Genomic DNA, 17005 nt, shown 5'->3' on the forward strand with positions numbered 1-17005 from the left:
ACAGTATTTATATTACGGAGGATTAGTGCAATTATTGTGTGTTATTATTATCTCTCTCTCTCTCTCTCTCCCTTCTCTCTCTACCTTCTCTCTCTCTCTCTCCCTTCTCTCTCTACCTTCTCTCTCTCTCTCTCCCTTCTCTCTCCCTACCTTCTCTCTCTCTCTCTCCCTTCTCTCTCCCTACCTTCTCTCTCTCCCTTCTCTCTCTACCTTCTCTCTCTCTCTCCCTTCTCTCTCCCTACCTTCTCTCTCTCCCTTCTCTCTCTCTCTCCCTTCTCTCTCTCTCTCTCTCCCTACCTTCTCTCTCTACCTTCTCTCTCTCTCTCTCCCTTCTCTCCCTACCTTCTCTCTCTGCCTTCTCTCTCTCTCTCTCCCTTCTCTCCCTACCTTCTCTCTCTGCCTTCTCTCTCTCTCTCCCTCCCTTCTCTCTCTCCCTTCTTTCTCTGCCTTCTCTCTCTCTCTCTCCCTTCTCTCCCTACCTTCTCTCTCTACCTTCTCTCTCTCTCTCTCTCTCTACGTTCTCTCTCTCTCTCTCCCTTCTCTCCCTACCTTCTCTCTCTCTCCCTTCTCTCTCTGCCTTCTCTATCTCTATCTTCTCTCTCCCTACCTTCTCTCTACCTTCTCTCCCTACCTTCTCTCTCTCCCTTCTCTCTCTCTGGGGGGGCTACAGCAGGCAGCCGGCTTGTCGTTTATCCCACCAACATATATTTCTATCGTCTGCCTTTTGTCATGTTCCTGTGCTCCTGATCGTTTATCCGCTTGCTTTTGGAGTAAGCCGAGCTTCACTTTTATATGCAAATATCCAGAAACTATTTTGCACAACAACAAAAAGACTCCAGCTTTTGAGATGGAGCTGTTCTGAAAGCGAGATAAATAATTTATTTTTCTTCATCCAGGCAGCGTTTGATTTCAGAACCCTGGAGGGAGAAGCACCGTCAGACCATGCTGATCAACACCACCACCTCCTCCTCCTCCACCATCACCTCGATCTCGTCCTCCACAACCACCACCACCACCACCACCACCACCAACACCTCCTCCACCACCATCAGCCACCATCCCAACAGTCCAGGAGCTGGAAGCGACTGGTCAGGTATTTACTTGAAGGACCTTGCTCCCAGATTCTGTCGAGCAATTCCCATCGCAGGACCCGCTGAAGAGAAACTCTGTGAGTCGGAGACCTTTGGGTCAGTTCGAACTAAAGAACGACATTTGAAAGACCTAAAGAGAACAAATAGGCCGTCGATTTTCCCGACGACAGAGATCGCTCTTCAATCAGTGACAGTGACACACGCGCTCTGTGGTGAAGCGGTGGTCCCAGCCACAGACGTCTCCCCCCCCACACACACACACTTGTGTTCGGTCGGGGGAGGGGCTCCCACATCAGCGATGGATGTGCGTCACAACGACTCCCGTACGCTGGAAAGCCTTTGTCACGTCTCCAGACGGGAAAACATATTTACAGTCGGGGAGGGAGAACAATAGCTCGTCCTTACCTGAGCTGTGCGGCCGGGTGGGACGGCGCTGGCATATTGCCTCATGAAAGTGTAATGTAATTCTCAACGGCTCTGCACTGCATTCCAGCAAATCAAAACACACTGACTCTAAACAAATTGAGGCCGGTTTATTGCCTCTGGCTGCTGATTAAGTGCATAAGGAGAGAATATTATCTGAAGATAGACAGAACTGAGGACAGAGCGCAGCGGGTGTCTACAGTCTCCGCTGCTTCGTTTTGAAATGTTCCATTCCTAAACTCGTGGTTATTAGGAGGATCAGATCACATTACGGTGATGCTCAGAGCATAACAAGTAGACAACATGGCGTTGGCTGGTTGGTTAGGCCTGCATACGCTCAGGCGTACAAACACGTACAGCACTTAGACAGAGGTTGAAAGGTCACAGGCAAACTAGCCACCGGTTCCAGTCCCTCTCTGGCGACACTTTGGTTGAACAAGGAGGAGGGGCCCTTTCAGCCCGGGCCAATCGGCTGGCGCCTCAGCTGTGATTGGACGGAGTGGCCTTGACAAGAGTTGAAGGGAGGGGCAGCTGGATGGACCAATCACAGGCTGCGGGCACGAAGCTGAGGGCAAACTGAAGGGAGGGAGCAAGACGGGTAGAAGCAGCTGGTCGGACGAGGTCAGCAGACAGAAGTCTCTCTTTAGGAGACGGACTGACAGCAAGAAGACATCCTACAGGTACAGCAGACTAATGAACCACAGAGATGCAGAAACGCACACACACACACAGAAACTCACACACACATACATACATACATACATACATACACATAGTATACACACATACACATTTACACACATAAAGACACACACCTACAGGTACAGCAGACTGATGAACCACAGTGACATGCAAAAACACACATACACGCATGAACACGCACACACACACACACACACACACACACACAGAAACACACACACAAATAGATACACATAGTATACACACATACACATATACACACACACCTAGGGGTACAGCAGACTGATGAACCACAGTGACACGGCGCATGTATTAGAGGGTCCCTGTAGTCTGTCACTGTAGTAGGCCATCTTCTCTAGCTCCTGCCCGCCCCTGACCCTCCGTCTCAGCCGTCTCAGTCATGTCGCGCCGTGAAATCCAACCGACACATGACGAAACAAGTTCACCCCCCTGCCATCTTCTGGCCCTCGTTTAATGAGTCTCGTACGCTCGCAGAGAACATCATTCACGCTTTGAAATCCATCCGGCTGCATTCATGTAATCAGAGGAGTCTTCTTCATCGGCCAGCATTAGCACAACACCTCCAGTTAGCAGTAAATGCTGGGACTTTGACCAAGGCACCACGGAAAAAGCATACACACACAGACACAGACTAGTGCTTGCGGACGAAGTGATGCAAATGAGTGATAGAGCAGTTCATACTGAGATAATATCCTTTCATCGACTTATGACTCTAGAGGAATCCCCGTTGTCTACTTTGTTTATGACGCATATGGCGCCAGGATTACTGATCATCGTTTCTTCAGAGGTAATGTAGCAGGAAGCCGAGTGTGATCCATCTTACACCACTAACATCCCAACACACCCACCAATCAGAGGCCACTCCGAAAGGGACGGCAGCCAATAGGGGTGCAGGGCCAACAAAACGACCGGGACATCAATCAGCCCCGACTGGACGAGTGTTCTGTAGTTCACACTGATGACTGCACCTCCTGACACTAAAGAGAAAGATGTTTTATTCCCCTCCTGCTCGCTGTCCTCTTTCTCCAACTTTTTTCACTTTAAGAGCTTTCTGAGCTTCCTTTAGAAAGACGGTTAATGGACTATAATCACTCAGTCCTCAGAACTCTGTTTAGTTTTTCTGTTTCAGGACAATTACAGCGGGAATCAAGACCCATTTTTTCTACAGAGCATCGATCACGCGCGCTATTCAGTCTGCCTCTTTCTCTATTCCACACACGAGACTCCGCCGCATTGTGCCGCTGGCTCTGTGTGAGAGAGACGATCTGATTCTCTGTGGCCTTCAGCAGACAAACGCCGGCCGCTTTAGACTGCGATCCAACCCACTGATTCAGTAACGTAGTGTTGTATCTTTGCTCATCTGCACCGTGTGATGTCCATCAACAGCCTCTCAGCTCTCCGTCCTCCAGCCCCGCCCACCCCCCAGTATTCCTTGTGTTTTCATTGGTCCCAACGAGCAGCTCTTTGTGGAGCGTTGTCCCCCCCGCGTGATTAGAGGGGGTTACCAACCCAGCTGCGGCCCGCTGGGCTGATAAACAAACCTGTACTTAGTCCCCCCTGTTATTTCGGCCTCCGGTTGCCGGTGGCGGTTGCTATGGTTACCGCCGGGTGGGACGGACCGTCTGCGGGGACCGGTTGACGTCAGCCCACGCCGCGGCCGCCAGACAGGGAATCGGAACACGGTCGAAGCAAGAGGAGCTTGAGGCTGTGACATGTTACCGTGACGATGGGTTACCGTGAGCAGCAGCGGCCGGCGGCGTCCATATGGAGCGGAGTGATGAAGCCTAGCCTAGCGCTGACGCTAACCTAGCACTGACACTAACCTAGCGCTGAAGCCCTGCCTAGCACTGACGCTAACCTAGCGCTGACGCTAACCTAGCGCTGACCCTAACCTAGTGCTGACCCTAACCTAACGTTGACGCTAACCTAACCCTGACGCTAACCTAGCACTGAAGCCCCGCCTAGCACTGAGGCCAACCTAGCGCTGAGGCTAACCTAGTGCTGACGCTACAGCGAGCTAGCGGACCGCTGGGGCGCTCCAGCTACAGTTCTTTCCCCACCTGTACCCCTCGCTGACACTGACCTCTTGGAGCGCGTCCAATCGGATCACAGCTCTGTTTGACGTTCCTAAACCGAATACATGCTCGATACCTCATTAATTCCTGCTCTGCCTTTCACCCATCCTCGCGTTGTTAGCAGCACTGGCATCATTAACGCACACCGCAGCCACACCACTGTTAAGCACAGATGTTAGAGGTTTGTGTATGCTAATGCGAGGCACACTACCAAGGCTAATCCAAAAGATTCATGCCTCGAATTGGTTGGGACGGATTAGATGTGAAACACGGATCTGAGTCCTCCAATCAGGACTCACGCTTACTAATTAATTCACATTGCGTGATCAGCATGCATGGACACACGCACAGATTCACACACGTGTCAACACACACACAAATAAATGCATAAACACACACAGAAGCACACACACATATACACACATTCCAATGTACACAAACACACACAAATACATATACAAATACACATACATATGCACATATACACACACACGCATCAACACACTCATAAACACACACACATACATGCATACACACATGCACGCATAGACACACACACATACACGTATACACACATTCACATATACACAAAACACACACAAACATATACATATGCACATATGCACACACATATAAAAACACACACACACATAAACAAACACACACACACACACATACGCTCAAACACACACATTCTCACGACTGCCAGTAGGCATGTGATTTATTCATTCTCTCCCCACTATAATGTCCAATGCCAGTGTTCCATAAAATAACCATTACTCTACTGTTGCTCAAAGGCACTTCAACCGTTTATTTTGAAGGACTTCATTTTCCTTGACCCGGTTGGTTGTTGGATTGATTCTGGTTTTTAGCTGTTTGCTTCTCCCGTGACCCCTCCCTGGTTTATTCATGACTTCTATCTGCTTTATTCACGACCTGTTGTTGGTTTATTCATCATCTGCTCATTGCTGTCTCCTCCGGTGCTTCTGTTTTTATTATTGTAATGTTTTCAGGTCCTTCCTGATCTGTTGCTGGTTCCGTTACATCCCGGAGTCTCCCCTGATCCGGTGAGAAGGACTGAGACCACAACGTGGGTGTGGTTCTGTAGACCTCCAGTAGGTCTGGGCTGCCCGTAGCCAGCTATGAGGTCACTGAGGTCCGAACCATGGTCATTTTTGTAGGGATGTAAAACCTAGAGAAAGAAAACATTCAAACCTAACTACAACTGTCAAAAGTGAACCCCAGCAACCGAAGCCCCAGCCGGCATCATAGTCCCTACACAGGGACTCCTGGTTGTGGGGGCAGACTGGTGTGGGTGCTGGGAACCTCCACATCCCCACAGAACAGAATTAACATTTAGATTCAATATGTGATCGATTTTCCTCTGGAGGGAGATGAACGCTTATCTCCTTGTGATTTCCCCTAGTCCTCGCACCCCTCCACCCGCTATGGGGTTCAGTCTGGGGGGCACACAGACTGTACAGACTGTACAGCAGGACGTATCTGACCCTGCAAGAGACAGACATTTGCATTTAGGGCGTTAAGCAGACACTAAAGCGAAGTGAATAGAAGCGACTTCGAGCAAGAAAAGTAAACAATATATGATATATCCCGCCACGCCCCTCTTTAAATGTCATTGTCTTCCACTTTGTGTTGAAACTTCCGGTCGGCTAGCTACGGCTAGATAGCTACATTGAAATACCCGGCGAATTAAGATGGAGAGGCTAACGTGGGTAGAGACAAAAAAAACATGTCAAAGGTTCGGATGGAGGGATTGTACTTCGCCACCCGAGGTTTATGAACTCCTCCGAGTGGGTGGATGACATGCGGCGGTGGCCTCAGGTGTGATATGAGGATATTTTTAATTATTACCCGCGGCTTCTTTATGCAAGTACAAATTGGCTTGTTCTGCACAAGGCTAAAGGCATGCAAGTTGCTGATTTGGCCTCATTCAAAACAGGTAATGCTTCACATCCCATATGATGAGGCTTTCTGTGCAAAGACTGTGGCTAGACTAAGAGCATTCTATTTCAGAGATATGCTTCCCTTTGTTTCAGAGGAGAATAAGGAAGGTCGCCTGTTGCTCTGTGAGCGTTATATGCAGTTATGCAAATGATTACTTTATACTAATTAAGTACTTGTACATATTTTAACTACTATTTGTACATATTATTGGCTATTGTTTTTAATGTAATTCGTTTTTAGTTTTATGTCAAAGCATGAACTCAATCATTAAAGGATTTAGCAAATGCCTCAAATATGTCAAGTTTATTTTATTGACCCTCTCTGAAAAAGACATCATGTTTTTGTATAAAAATACAGATCAGTTAAAGTTTGTTATAGATTTGTAAAAATGAACAATATAAACAACAAGAGAAACAACATTTTAACCATGTAACCATTTCAACTGATTTAACTTATAACTGATTGAACATCTTATTCCTCATCTTCTTGTATAATGTCCCCAAGAAGATTACATAGACCTGCACAGACTCTCAGAATCTTGTCAAATTTCGGGGCAAGGTTAATGGGCACTGTTTGAGAGACTATTCTGTAGTTCTTCAGGTGGCGTATGGCCCTCTCAACGTGCACTCAGACGTTGGCTATGCGCCTCATGTTGGTGGTGTCTTCTTCGGACAAGGGAAGGCTTCTTCTGGTGAAAGCTGGCAGGACGAGCTTGACTTTATGTTCAAACAGAAGATCTTGGATAACAACTCCTCGGTCAGCCATCACCTCATCACCTGGACGCAGATACTCCAGAATCCCTGAGTTGGCTGTGATGAACTTGTCACTGCATCTCCCACCATATGCTGGAGAGATCAACATAATCAAACCAGATGATGCAATAGCTGTGAGGAACTTGATTGTATTATGTCCATAGTAATGACTGTAAGACTCGCCTCTTGAGTCCAGATTGTGAGCCTTCTGAAGAGGGGTCTCAGAACAGTCGATTACGCATGTGGTTAATGGATAATGTTCCTTGAAGCACTGTGGCATCGTTGCCTGGATCGTCTCCCTGGGCAGCCATGGAACATAGCACCTCATCTTCTCCTCCATGAAGTCCAGCCACTGAGAGATTATCCCACTGACCACAGACTGAGACACTCTGAACCTCTCTGCGATGTTGTCCTGCAAAAGGTTCAGCCGGAGCTACATCAGGGTCATCAACAGTTGATCCTTGGGATGTAGCTGAGAGATGCTGCATCCTTCTTTCAGGTCGTTGGATAAAGCCTCAAAGGCATCCACTGACAACCCAGTGTACAGTAGACACAGCCGATCATTCCGGAGAAGATCGGTGTGTATAAGATGTTGTTCAGGACACTGTGTTGCTTGGTCATGGAGGAGAGGACAATGGACTGAGTCACTGACAGCAAAGATGTGATCTTCCATGAATGTATACTTCCCCTGTGTAGAAGCATCACGGTGTGTAATCCCATCAGTCATCCCATCAGTCTCCTGGATTGCAGAGCTGGTTGAGGGTTCTGTAGAAATAACAGCATCAGACATCAGTAAGTTATCAACGATAAGGTTAATCATTTTGCTGCCTTTCAACATAACCAGTCCTGGACATCAAATTAGAAAGCCTCGACCTGATCTTATCTTGTAATGCTGTTCATTTATTGAGGTCAAGCCAAGGCATAGTTACGGGTATATGCTGATCATACTCATTAGACGCTAGCTGGCTAACGACTAGCGATATTGATAGCTGTTAGTGCTAAAATGTTATCTTACCTTGGAGCCTCACAAGCATCACAAGCCTTTTTCGCCGGAATAACATATCCCAACCATTTCTCGGGGTATGGGTGTTGGTCTGATGGTCTGCCGTCCACAAAATGAAAAGAACAGAGTAGGGTTTTTTCGGAGGGTTCTTCAAATTTAGCGCCTTTAGCCACATACGCCGGTCCTCCTCGCTGGATGGCGGAGGATAAAGACTGAAGGTTGCCCCGTAACATTCTGCCCTGGTTTTCCGTGTACAACACAGTATTGTTGCAAGGACACCCGTCTTTTATTCCAGTTGTTATGGCAGCCCCGCATGGAACAAATAATGATAGTCATCTTGACTAAAATTGCTAATGTATTGTGCCACTGTACGATAACGGACAGAGTTGCTCAACCGGAAGATAGAACACAAAACAGAACCAATATGGCGCCCCCCTTGTTTGCTTGCGGAATGAAGTGAATATCGCTGCCGGTACAGTAAGGATGTTCATAGAACCACTACTGTAATACTGTAGGTAAACCCATTCCCCGTTAATAACAGAGATAGCTAGGATAAGACGCTACAGGATACTAAGTGCTATTTTTAAGTGTAAGAATATATCATGTACAATAAGTGTGTACATTAAGTGCCAGGACATACAACATACAATAAGTGCATACATTAAGTGCCTGGCATTGCAGCATACAACAAGTGCATAAGAGGGGGTTGGGGGGGAAAGGCGGAGGCTATTCAGAGTCCAGGTATGCTACGGTTCATATCACTGTAGTATATTGTATAGACTTCGAAATAGACAGAGAACAGAGTTTTAATATCCCAGTAGTATATTTTTGAGAGTGTAAACAGTTTCATAAAATAGTCTTCAGGAAATTGACAGAATGTATTATAAAATGCTGCATTATTTTGGTATTTTCAGACCCATAATCTTTCATTTCTGACTCACCTTCTCTGCGGGATAATACAATAATAACAGTGTGTGTGTGTGTGTGTGTGTGTGTGTGTGTGTGTGTGTGTGTGTGTGTGTGTGTGTGTGTGTGTGTGCGTGTGTGTGCGCGCCTATGTGTGCGCCTGTGTATGTGTGTGTGTGTAGTAACCCCTGTGGTCAAAGATCCTCTCCTGCCTCCCGGCTATAAATGTTCCTAGGTAAAGTTAACTATTTAAAGCACTATCTCTCACCCTCTCTCCAGTAACCCGTTCTCTGGGTCTGTGTCCTGTGGACCTCCCTGATGCTCTCCATCGCTCGCTGTGAGGATGACGGCTGTCACCGGCCCTGTGCTGCTCTGTTTGATGGCTGCCTTGCTAAATAGCGTCCGCCTTAATGGTAGTCCCTCATTATTCACCGGCTACACAATGAGCTCTCCAGACAACCTCAGACCTGTCTAACTGATTCACTTAGCCGCCACCACCGCCGCCACCAACGTAGCACTCCGGCGCAGAGTATTAGCAAACATGCTATTCGCGTCTTACCTTGAATAGCGATTCGGGAGGAGGCCACACCCCTTCCATCACTCCGAGATACCCCTGCGTTTCCCCCCCCCCCCCCCCCCCCCCACCAACTGACAAACCACTTGGCAGTTGGTTTCCGGCTAACAGGGATCACTCCCCATTGGGCGGCCATCTTCTGGCGTGCCGACAAACCTTTGGCGTCGCCTGACATCTGGAATATTATGGTCTTCTCTTCCCTCTGGACATTCTCTGAGGCTGCATCCATCCTTCCCATTTCATGCATATTCACACACACGCACTCGCACACACACACACACACACACACACACAATCAGCTCAGAGCGGGCGTGTGCGTGTGAGCGAGACATGGATAAACGTGACCACGACCGGGCTGAGAGTGTATCGGAGCGCACCCAGGGTGTATAGGAGACTATGTAAATAATGGATCAAGACACTTCATTTACTGTGGCGCTTTACGAAGGCATTATAAAGCTCATGAAATATTCAGGAGATGGGCCATATGGGGCGATGATCAAGGCAGGGAGAAATCGGTGACAGCAGCCCCGGTTTAGCCTCCAGAAATCACACAGAGACGGGAGGACCAGATCAGGAGGTATGAGGAGAGGACTGAATCAGGAGTGATTCAAGCAGAGTATCAGGGCTGATTTGAGTAGAGTATCAGTACTGATTTGAGGACAGTATGAGGACTGATTTGAGGGGAGAATCAGTACTGATTTGAGGACAGTATCAAGGCTGATATTAGGGCAGTATCAGGACTGATTTGAGGACAGTATCAGGGCTGATTTGAGGACAGAATAAGGACTGATTTGAGGACAGTATCAGGGCTGATTTGAGGACAGTATCAGGACTGATATGAGGACAGAATAAGGACTGATTTGAGGAGAGTGTTAGGACAGTATGAGGACTGATTTGAGGACAGTATGAGAACTGATTGGAGGACAGTATGAGGACTGATTTGAGAACATTATCAGGACTGGCTCAAGGGAAGTATCAGGAGGTTTGGTGAACACAGTGGGTTACTGATGACAGAAGAAAGATGCATTGTAAGACAAGTGATAAGAAAACAGTCTGTCTATTAATACAAGTCTCTGATAGCTGACGTGGCTCTGGAATATTCTGTTGACTCTTTGGTCCCTTCGGGAGGCGGTTACTGGATGGTTGTTTTTACATTAATGAGCCTGTAGGCAGGGTGAGGGTTCTGGCTGAAAGATGTCTACAGGTGAAAAACTGACCGGGGTGTTTGAACGCAAAAACCTCTCAGTCGTCCTCCCTAACTACAAGAATATCCAGCCCAGGAAGCCCTTTCCCTTTTAGAGGAAGCACAGCATTTTTTCTACTTTCCTCTACTTTCAAAGTACGGACGCGGCTACAATACTCCACAGTTCCACAGTGCCCTCGAGCAATTCTCTGAACCTTCCCCACCTCTATGATGCAATGGAAAGCGAGTGATAAGAATGTGTAAAACGTAAAAACCAAGCAACTTGTATGTACCCAAAGCGGTGTGTGCTAACACTGTGTGAACACTAGGGAACAGTTTTAGCGCATATGCTGACGCTATCGTTAGCTGCTCATCTACTTGTGGGGGGGAAAGTGCGTGAGTTAAGGATGCGTTTATTTGCAGGAATTATTCGGTAAGCTGGGTAGGCTAGCCGAAACACTGTTGTTTAGGTCTGCTAGCTAAGTTAGCTTGGTAGGCTAGCTGAGGCACTGTTGTTAAGGTCTGCTAGCTAAATTAGCTGGGTAGGCTAGCTGAGGCACTGGTGTTAAGATCTGCTGGCTAAGTTAGCTGGGTAGGCTAGCTGAGGCACTGGTGTTAAGGTCTGCTGGCTAAGTTAGGTGGGTAGGCTAGCTGAGGCACTGGTGGCTAGGTCTGCCAGCTAAGGTAGCTGGGTAGGCTAGCTACGGCACTTTTGGCTAGGTCTGCAAGCTAAGTTAGCTTGGTAGGCTAGCTATGTTTGCTGGGTAGACTAGCTATATATATTTGTGATATGGTATACAGAAACACAATGGGGTTTTGAAGCTGGAAGTGAATGAATAATTATTATTTTAATGAAAAAGTACAATTTACACTTTTTAATTACAGCATATTTTTTCTATGAGTGCATGAGCTAACAAATGTTGTATCGCCTCAAAGCTGTAGAGGAGTTATTTTATCCCTCAGTAATTAAATCTCATTTGGTGCCTGGCAGTAACGTTGAATACAACCATTCATCTCTAAGCCCTTGAAGCCTGTCACCTCCATTACCGGGGTCTAGCTGTCGTCAACAGATGCACACCTGTCTGGACGGCGGCCATCTTCTCCTCTGGGCTACGGGTCGAACAGACATTTTATTTTATGTCGCAAAATGGTCGACAGCTTCCGAGGTACAGGAAGGGGCGACCTCATTCTCAGAATCAACCATCTGTATGACGTCTCGATGTGACTTATCTCCTCTCACCACTCGTCTATATCCATCCAAAAGGTTCATTCAGCCTGAGCCCTGACCCATTCTGCATGGTGTGTGTGTGTGTGTGTGTGTGTGTGTGTTTGTGGTGTGTGTTTGTGGTGTGTGTGTGTGTGTGTATGTGTGTGTGTGTGTGTGTGTGTGTGCGTGTGTGTGTGTGTGTGTGCGTGTGTGTGTGTGTGTGCATCAAAATGGTCCACAACGGAAAGGTAGATAGATTAAATTACTTTGGACATGCACACACACACACATACATACACACACACACACACACACGTGCACACACACACACACACGCATGTGCACACACACACACACACACACACCCTGTGACCGTGCAGGGTGTGTGTGTCCAGTGTGGCGAGGTGTTTCCAATCGTAGTCAACGGTGCTCAACGGGCAGCTGTGGTGAGACGAACATGAATCCGCTGACTCCTGCCCCCCCCCCACTTCTGGAAACCAAGGCCTGCATGACGGCTCAAGTAGTGAGGCGGCCCTGAGCGGCACTAAAGGCTGCACCGACTGGGGCTGAAAAGGTCTGCCTGGGCCCCTTTATTCATAGCCCTGTGTGGGGGGGGACAGCCTGCCCGCCCCTCATTCTGCCCCTCCAGACGGGGGCTCTTCTTCCTCTGAGAGGGACGGCTGTTCCCCGCCCTCTCTGCTGATGTATGCCGTCTATAGATCCATGGCTGCCGGGAGGAGACGTGTGAAGGCCATGTTGAGGCCGGGCGCGGCGGATCGACCGACGACAGCCGCGTGGACGGAGCGGGGGGGAACACCTCTGGCTCGTTGTTACGGCGATATGGACAATGTGGAAACGGTGATGGAGAGGGGGAGGGAGGGAGGGAGGGAGGGAGGGAGGGAGGGAAGGGAACATACAAAGAACAGCTTGAGCCAAGATATATATATTTTTATTTTCCAAGGAAATATTCATTGCTTTGTGATTTCCATAGACCTTTTATATATATATGTGTACATATATTTATATATATATATGTATATATACATATAAATATATATACATTTCTGCAGCAGTGTCTTTTCTGTGAATCTGCTGAGTAAAAAGCAAGTTACAGTGCATCACTATGAGGAAAAAAGCATTTTTCCAAAGCAGAAGCAAATTCAGACGGTGCAATCTCCTTCTGAGTGACACAGCCATCAGCCAATGGGATCACAAGGAGCAAATGGTCACTTGACAGCAATACTTTTCACAGTTCCTGAAAGACTGAACCCCCCAATGGACTCGACACTGTTTGGGTTCCATGTATAATAATATTCCTGATATGTGTTGGTTCACGCAGCCCGGCAAAGGCTAGAGCCTATTGTGTCAAATAGCTTACTTTACAATTTGTGTACGAACTTGTGCTTTTCCCCATATTTCCTTCACTTTTCTACACAGCGCTATTAAAACAGTCGCCATCTCTGACAAACAGTCATTGCCATCTTTCACTAGCAAATCTACAGTTCCCATCTCGCTAGTTCTTCTAGTTGTGTTGTTTTCTTTTACAGACACCGAATGCTTTCGGTTCCAACTGCCATATCATCTTGGCGGCCATTTTGTGTGATTTAGCCGAGTGCGGCAGCGCTGGGAGTCCTGTCCTTGATCTACGGCCACGTCTTGTGCTTCTGATGACAGTAGTAGGTTAATGTCTTTTTTTGCAGTTTTACTCCCTCTCTCCCTCCTCCTTCCCGCCTTTAGCATAAGATGGCTGCATGAATATTTCCAGTGTGCGTCATTTGATAAAATCAATTCTTATATTTTTACATGTCTCTTTTTTTTGCAGATGTTTGTGTTGTCCGTTTCATTAGCAACAGTGCTTCACTCAAACATGAGTTATTCACGTTATTATTATTATTGTTCATAAATTATTATTGTTTCTTCCAGAATGAAGATAGAGGAGAGAAGCCATGGATGGAGAGCAGCACATGACTTATTATTATAAACGAACAAACTGAATTATGGTGAAAAATATTCATATTTTTGTTTACCATCGATCTCCCATATGTTTGGTGTTACTTTTGAGGCTAAAGCAGGTCACTATGGAATATGGAAACATCAACATTATTCTTAAGGTAAAGATCATGGCATTTACAAGAAGGCCTTGTGGTTCACAAGGGACAGTGGGCTTTGTGTTTGCTTGTTTTTGTTTGTTTTTTCATCAGGGCTTGCTTTCAAAGTGGTCCCTTCACACAACACGCATAAAACCAAGAAAATCAAAAACGACTGTCCGATGTATTCCTATATACACTGAATAAAAACCGCACTGTCCAAAAAAGTTTGGCACATTTACTCTCTGAGAGCCCAGTGTTGAAATCCACAACAGACAACGACAGCGTAGTGGAAAAAAAAAAACTAAAAACCAAAACATGAAATCTAAATTCCATCTTGCTCTAAATGAAAGTCATTAGAATAAATGTTTGTAGGCACCAGCATTTCCCCTGAAGGACGTAGGAATCAACAGATAAATCAACCAATCAATGTGTTCTCTTAGTCTTTTTCTCCACCGCCGTGGAGGCGGGGGAGTTCGAGTCCTTCACACGTTTGTGCTTCACGGCTCCGTGGAACCAGGAAGATGGAGGTTCTGTGGCCCCCGACTGTCCGTACCGCTGGCGGAGAGGGCCCCTGGTTAAAGGGTTCTGGGCATCTCCCACACCACGGTCTGTGTCCTCGCCGTACTCCCTACAATGACAGCATTCCCTCTCCGTATTCCCAACGCGTCGTTTCGGGCTTCAAAATGGCCGCGGGCTTCCCCGTCTCGCAGCGGGCCGCGGAGGACCGGACCGCGGGACACAAACCAAACGTTGGCTGACGCTCCTGGCGGGGGGTGGTTCCTCTCCAGCTCCCACCCTGCTAAAGATCTGGTCCACCGGTCCACACAGCACGCAGTCTGTACTCCCACGGCCGCGAACAGCAGAAACAAGGTCCATGGCATCGGCAAACTCCACAGAGCGTCAGGCGGTTGGGACCATGTTTTGCGCATTTGGGGCAGTCTGCCCCAAATGGGCAAAACATGGTCACCCCTTCATGGAGATGGACGGGGCAGCAGCCCACCGACGGCCGCACCACGGCGGGCGATCTTCACGCCCGGCAACACTTGAAGCGTATGAGTTTGTGGAAGGCCCTCTTAAAGTCCTCGTTGGACATGGTGTAGATGATGGGGTTGATCAGGGAGTTCAGGTAGCCCAGCCAGGTGAAGCTGTCGAACAGCTCCGGGGAGAAGCAGGCGTCGCACGCCGACACCACCAGGGTGTAGATGAAGAAGGGCAGCCAGCAGACGATGTACGCCCCCAGGATGATGCCCAGGGTCTTGGTGGCTCTCTTCTCCCGGGCCGCCGAGATCCTCTTCTTCTCCAGCAGCGCGTCCGACACGGTGACCTTGACCTGGCCCGCGGCGGCCGAGGCGGCGGTGTCGCAGGACGAGGTGTCGTTGGTGCCGTAGTTGAGCGACGTGCTCGAGGCCACCGAGCCCGGCGAGCTGGTGATGAGGTGCGCCGAGGTCAGCCGCTTCCCCGGCTTGCTGGGCGACTGCTTCAGGATGCGCTTGCGCGCCTCCACGTAGATCCGCCCGTACAGCGCCAGCAGCAGGAAGGTGGGGATGTAGAAGGCGCCGAAGGTGGAGTAGATGGTGTAGAAGACGTTGTCCGTGTTGACGTTGCAGGTGGTCACCTCCTCCGCCTTCACCTGGCGCCAGAAGAAGGGCGGCAGGGAGATGGAGATGGCGATGACCCAGGCGGTGGCGATCATCCCGGCGGCGCGCGCCGGCGTGCGGCGCTTGGTGTACTCCACGGCGTCCGTGATGGCCCAGTAGCGGTCCAGCGCGATCACGCACAGGTGCAGGATGGAGGCGGTGCAGCAGGTGATGTCCGAGGACAGCCAGATGTCGCACACCGCCTGGCCCAGCGTCCAGGTCTGGCACACGGTGTACAGCGCGCTGATGGGCATGACCAGGATGGACACCAGCAGGTCCGTCACGGCCAGCGACGCGATCAGGAAGTTGGCCGGCGTGTGCAGCTTGCGGGACTGGTAGATGGTGGCGATGACGAAGGCGTTGGACAGCGTGGTGGCGAAGGTGATGAGGGAGAGCGTGAGGGCAAGGGACACCTTCAGCGGGACGCTGGCGTCCGCCTCCTCGTCCTCGGGCGAGAACGTGGCGTTGAGCGAGTGGTTGGCGGCGCTGAGGTTCATGAGGTCTCCGTGCGGGACGGATGTGGGCGGGGGCGGGCTAGTGCGCTCCATCCCTCGGCCACCGCCGCCCGGACCCTCCCAGCATGGAGCTCCAGGGGAGGCGGGACACACACACACACACACCGCACACACCAACACACACGCACACACGCACACCAAACGAACACACACACACAAACACAAGAACACGCACACACGCACCAAACGAACACACACACGCACTCAGACAAACACACACACACACCAACAAGCACACGTACTCACACTCACACACACCAACACACGCACACGCAGACGCACTCACGCACACGTGTGTTCACAAACACAAACACACACGCACGCACACCAACACACACACAACACACACACACACACACACACACGCACACACACGAACACGCACACGCGCGCGCGCGCACGAACCGGGATCCCCCCGCAACGTCTACCCGCGCTACTCAGCCATGGCGCGCTCTCCTCCCGTTACGCACGGGTCTACGGGTCCTCCGCGCGCCTCGGACACTGAACCATAAAGCCAACAGAGGAGGTTTTTCTGAAGACCCCACCCCCCCCCCCAACCCTCCTCTTCTTTGAAAACGTCTCTTAATTCAACTTCCACACTTCAGCGTCCGCATCGCTTTTTGATCCTGACGCAAACGACCCGAAGTGAAGCTCCGATGTCCATCAGTGTCCTGCTCCCAGGCGACCCGCGGCGTTCTGCCGGCGGACTGATGACGGGCGGCGCTACATCCTCACAGCGCGTGCACATGTCCGCGTCCCAGAGACGCTCCCGCAGCGACACGCGACGCGCCACACTCCAGAAGTTCAGTGCGCGAGAGAAGCTTGACACTTGTTTTTATACCGGCAGCCCACCCCGTTCGT

At 49.4% G+C, this 17005-nt stretch overlaps 1 protein-coding gene across 1 annotated transcript; it reads right to left on the bottom strand.

The window, feature by feature from the left end:
* Nucleotides 1-15019: 15019 nt before the first annotated feature.
* Nucleotides 15020-16177, bottom strand: LOC307087737 (5-hydroxytryptamine receptor 1B-like; the record flags this gene model as incomplete). The annotated part of the gene is made up of 1 exon (XM_079753373.1): nt 15020-16177. The coding sequence occupies one exon, from the start codon at nt 16175-16177 to the stop codon at nt 15020-15022; it is 1158 nt and encodes a 385-aa protein (XP_079609499.1).
* Nucleotides 16178-17005: the final 828 nt, after the last annotated feature.

Source organism: Pollachius pollachius (genome assembly GCF_949987615.1).
Source record: "Pollachius pollachius genome assembly, chromosome: 16".
In the NCBI taxonomy this organism is placed as follows: Eukaryota; Metazoa; Chordata; class Actinopteri; order Gadiformes; family Gadidae; genus Pollachius; species Pollachius pollachius.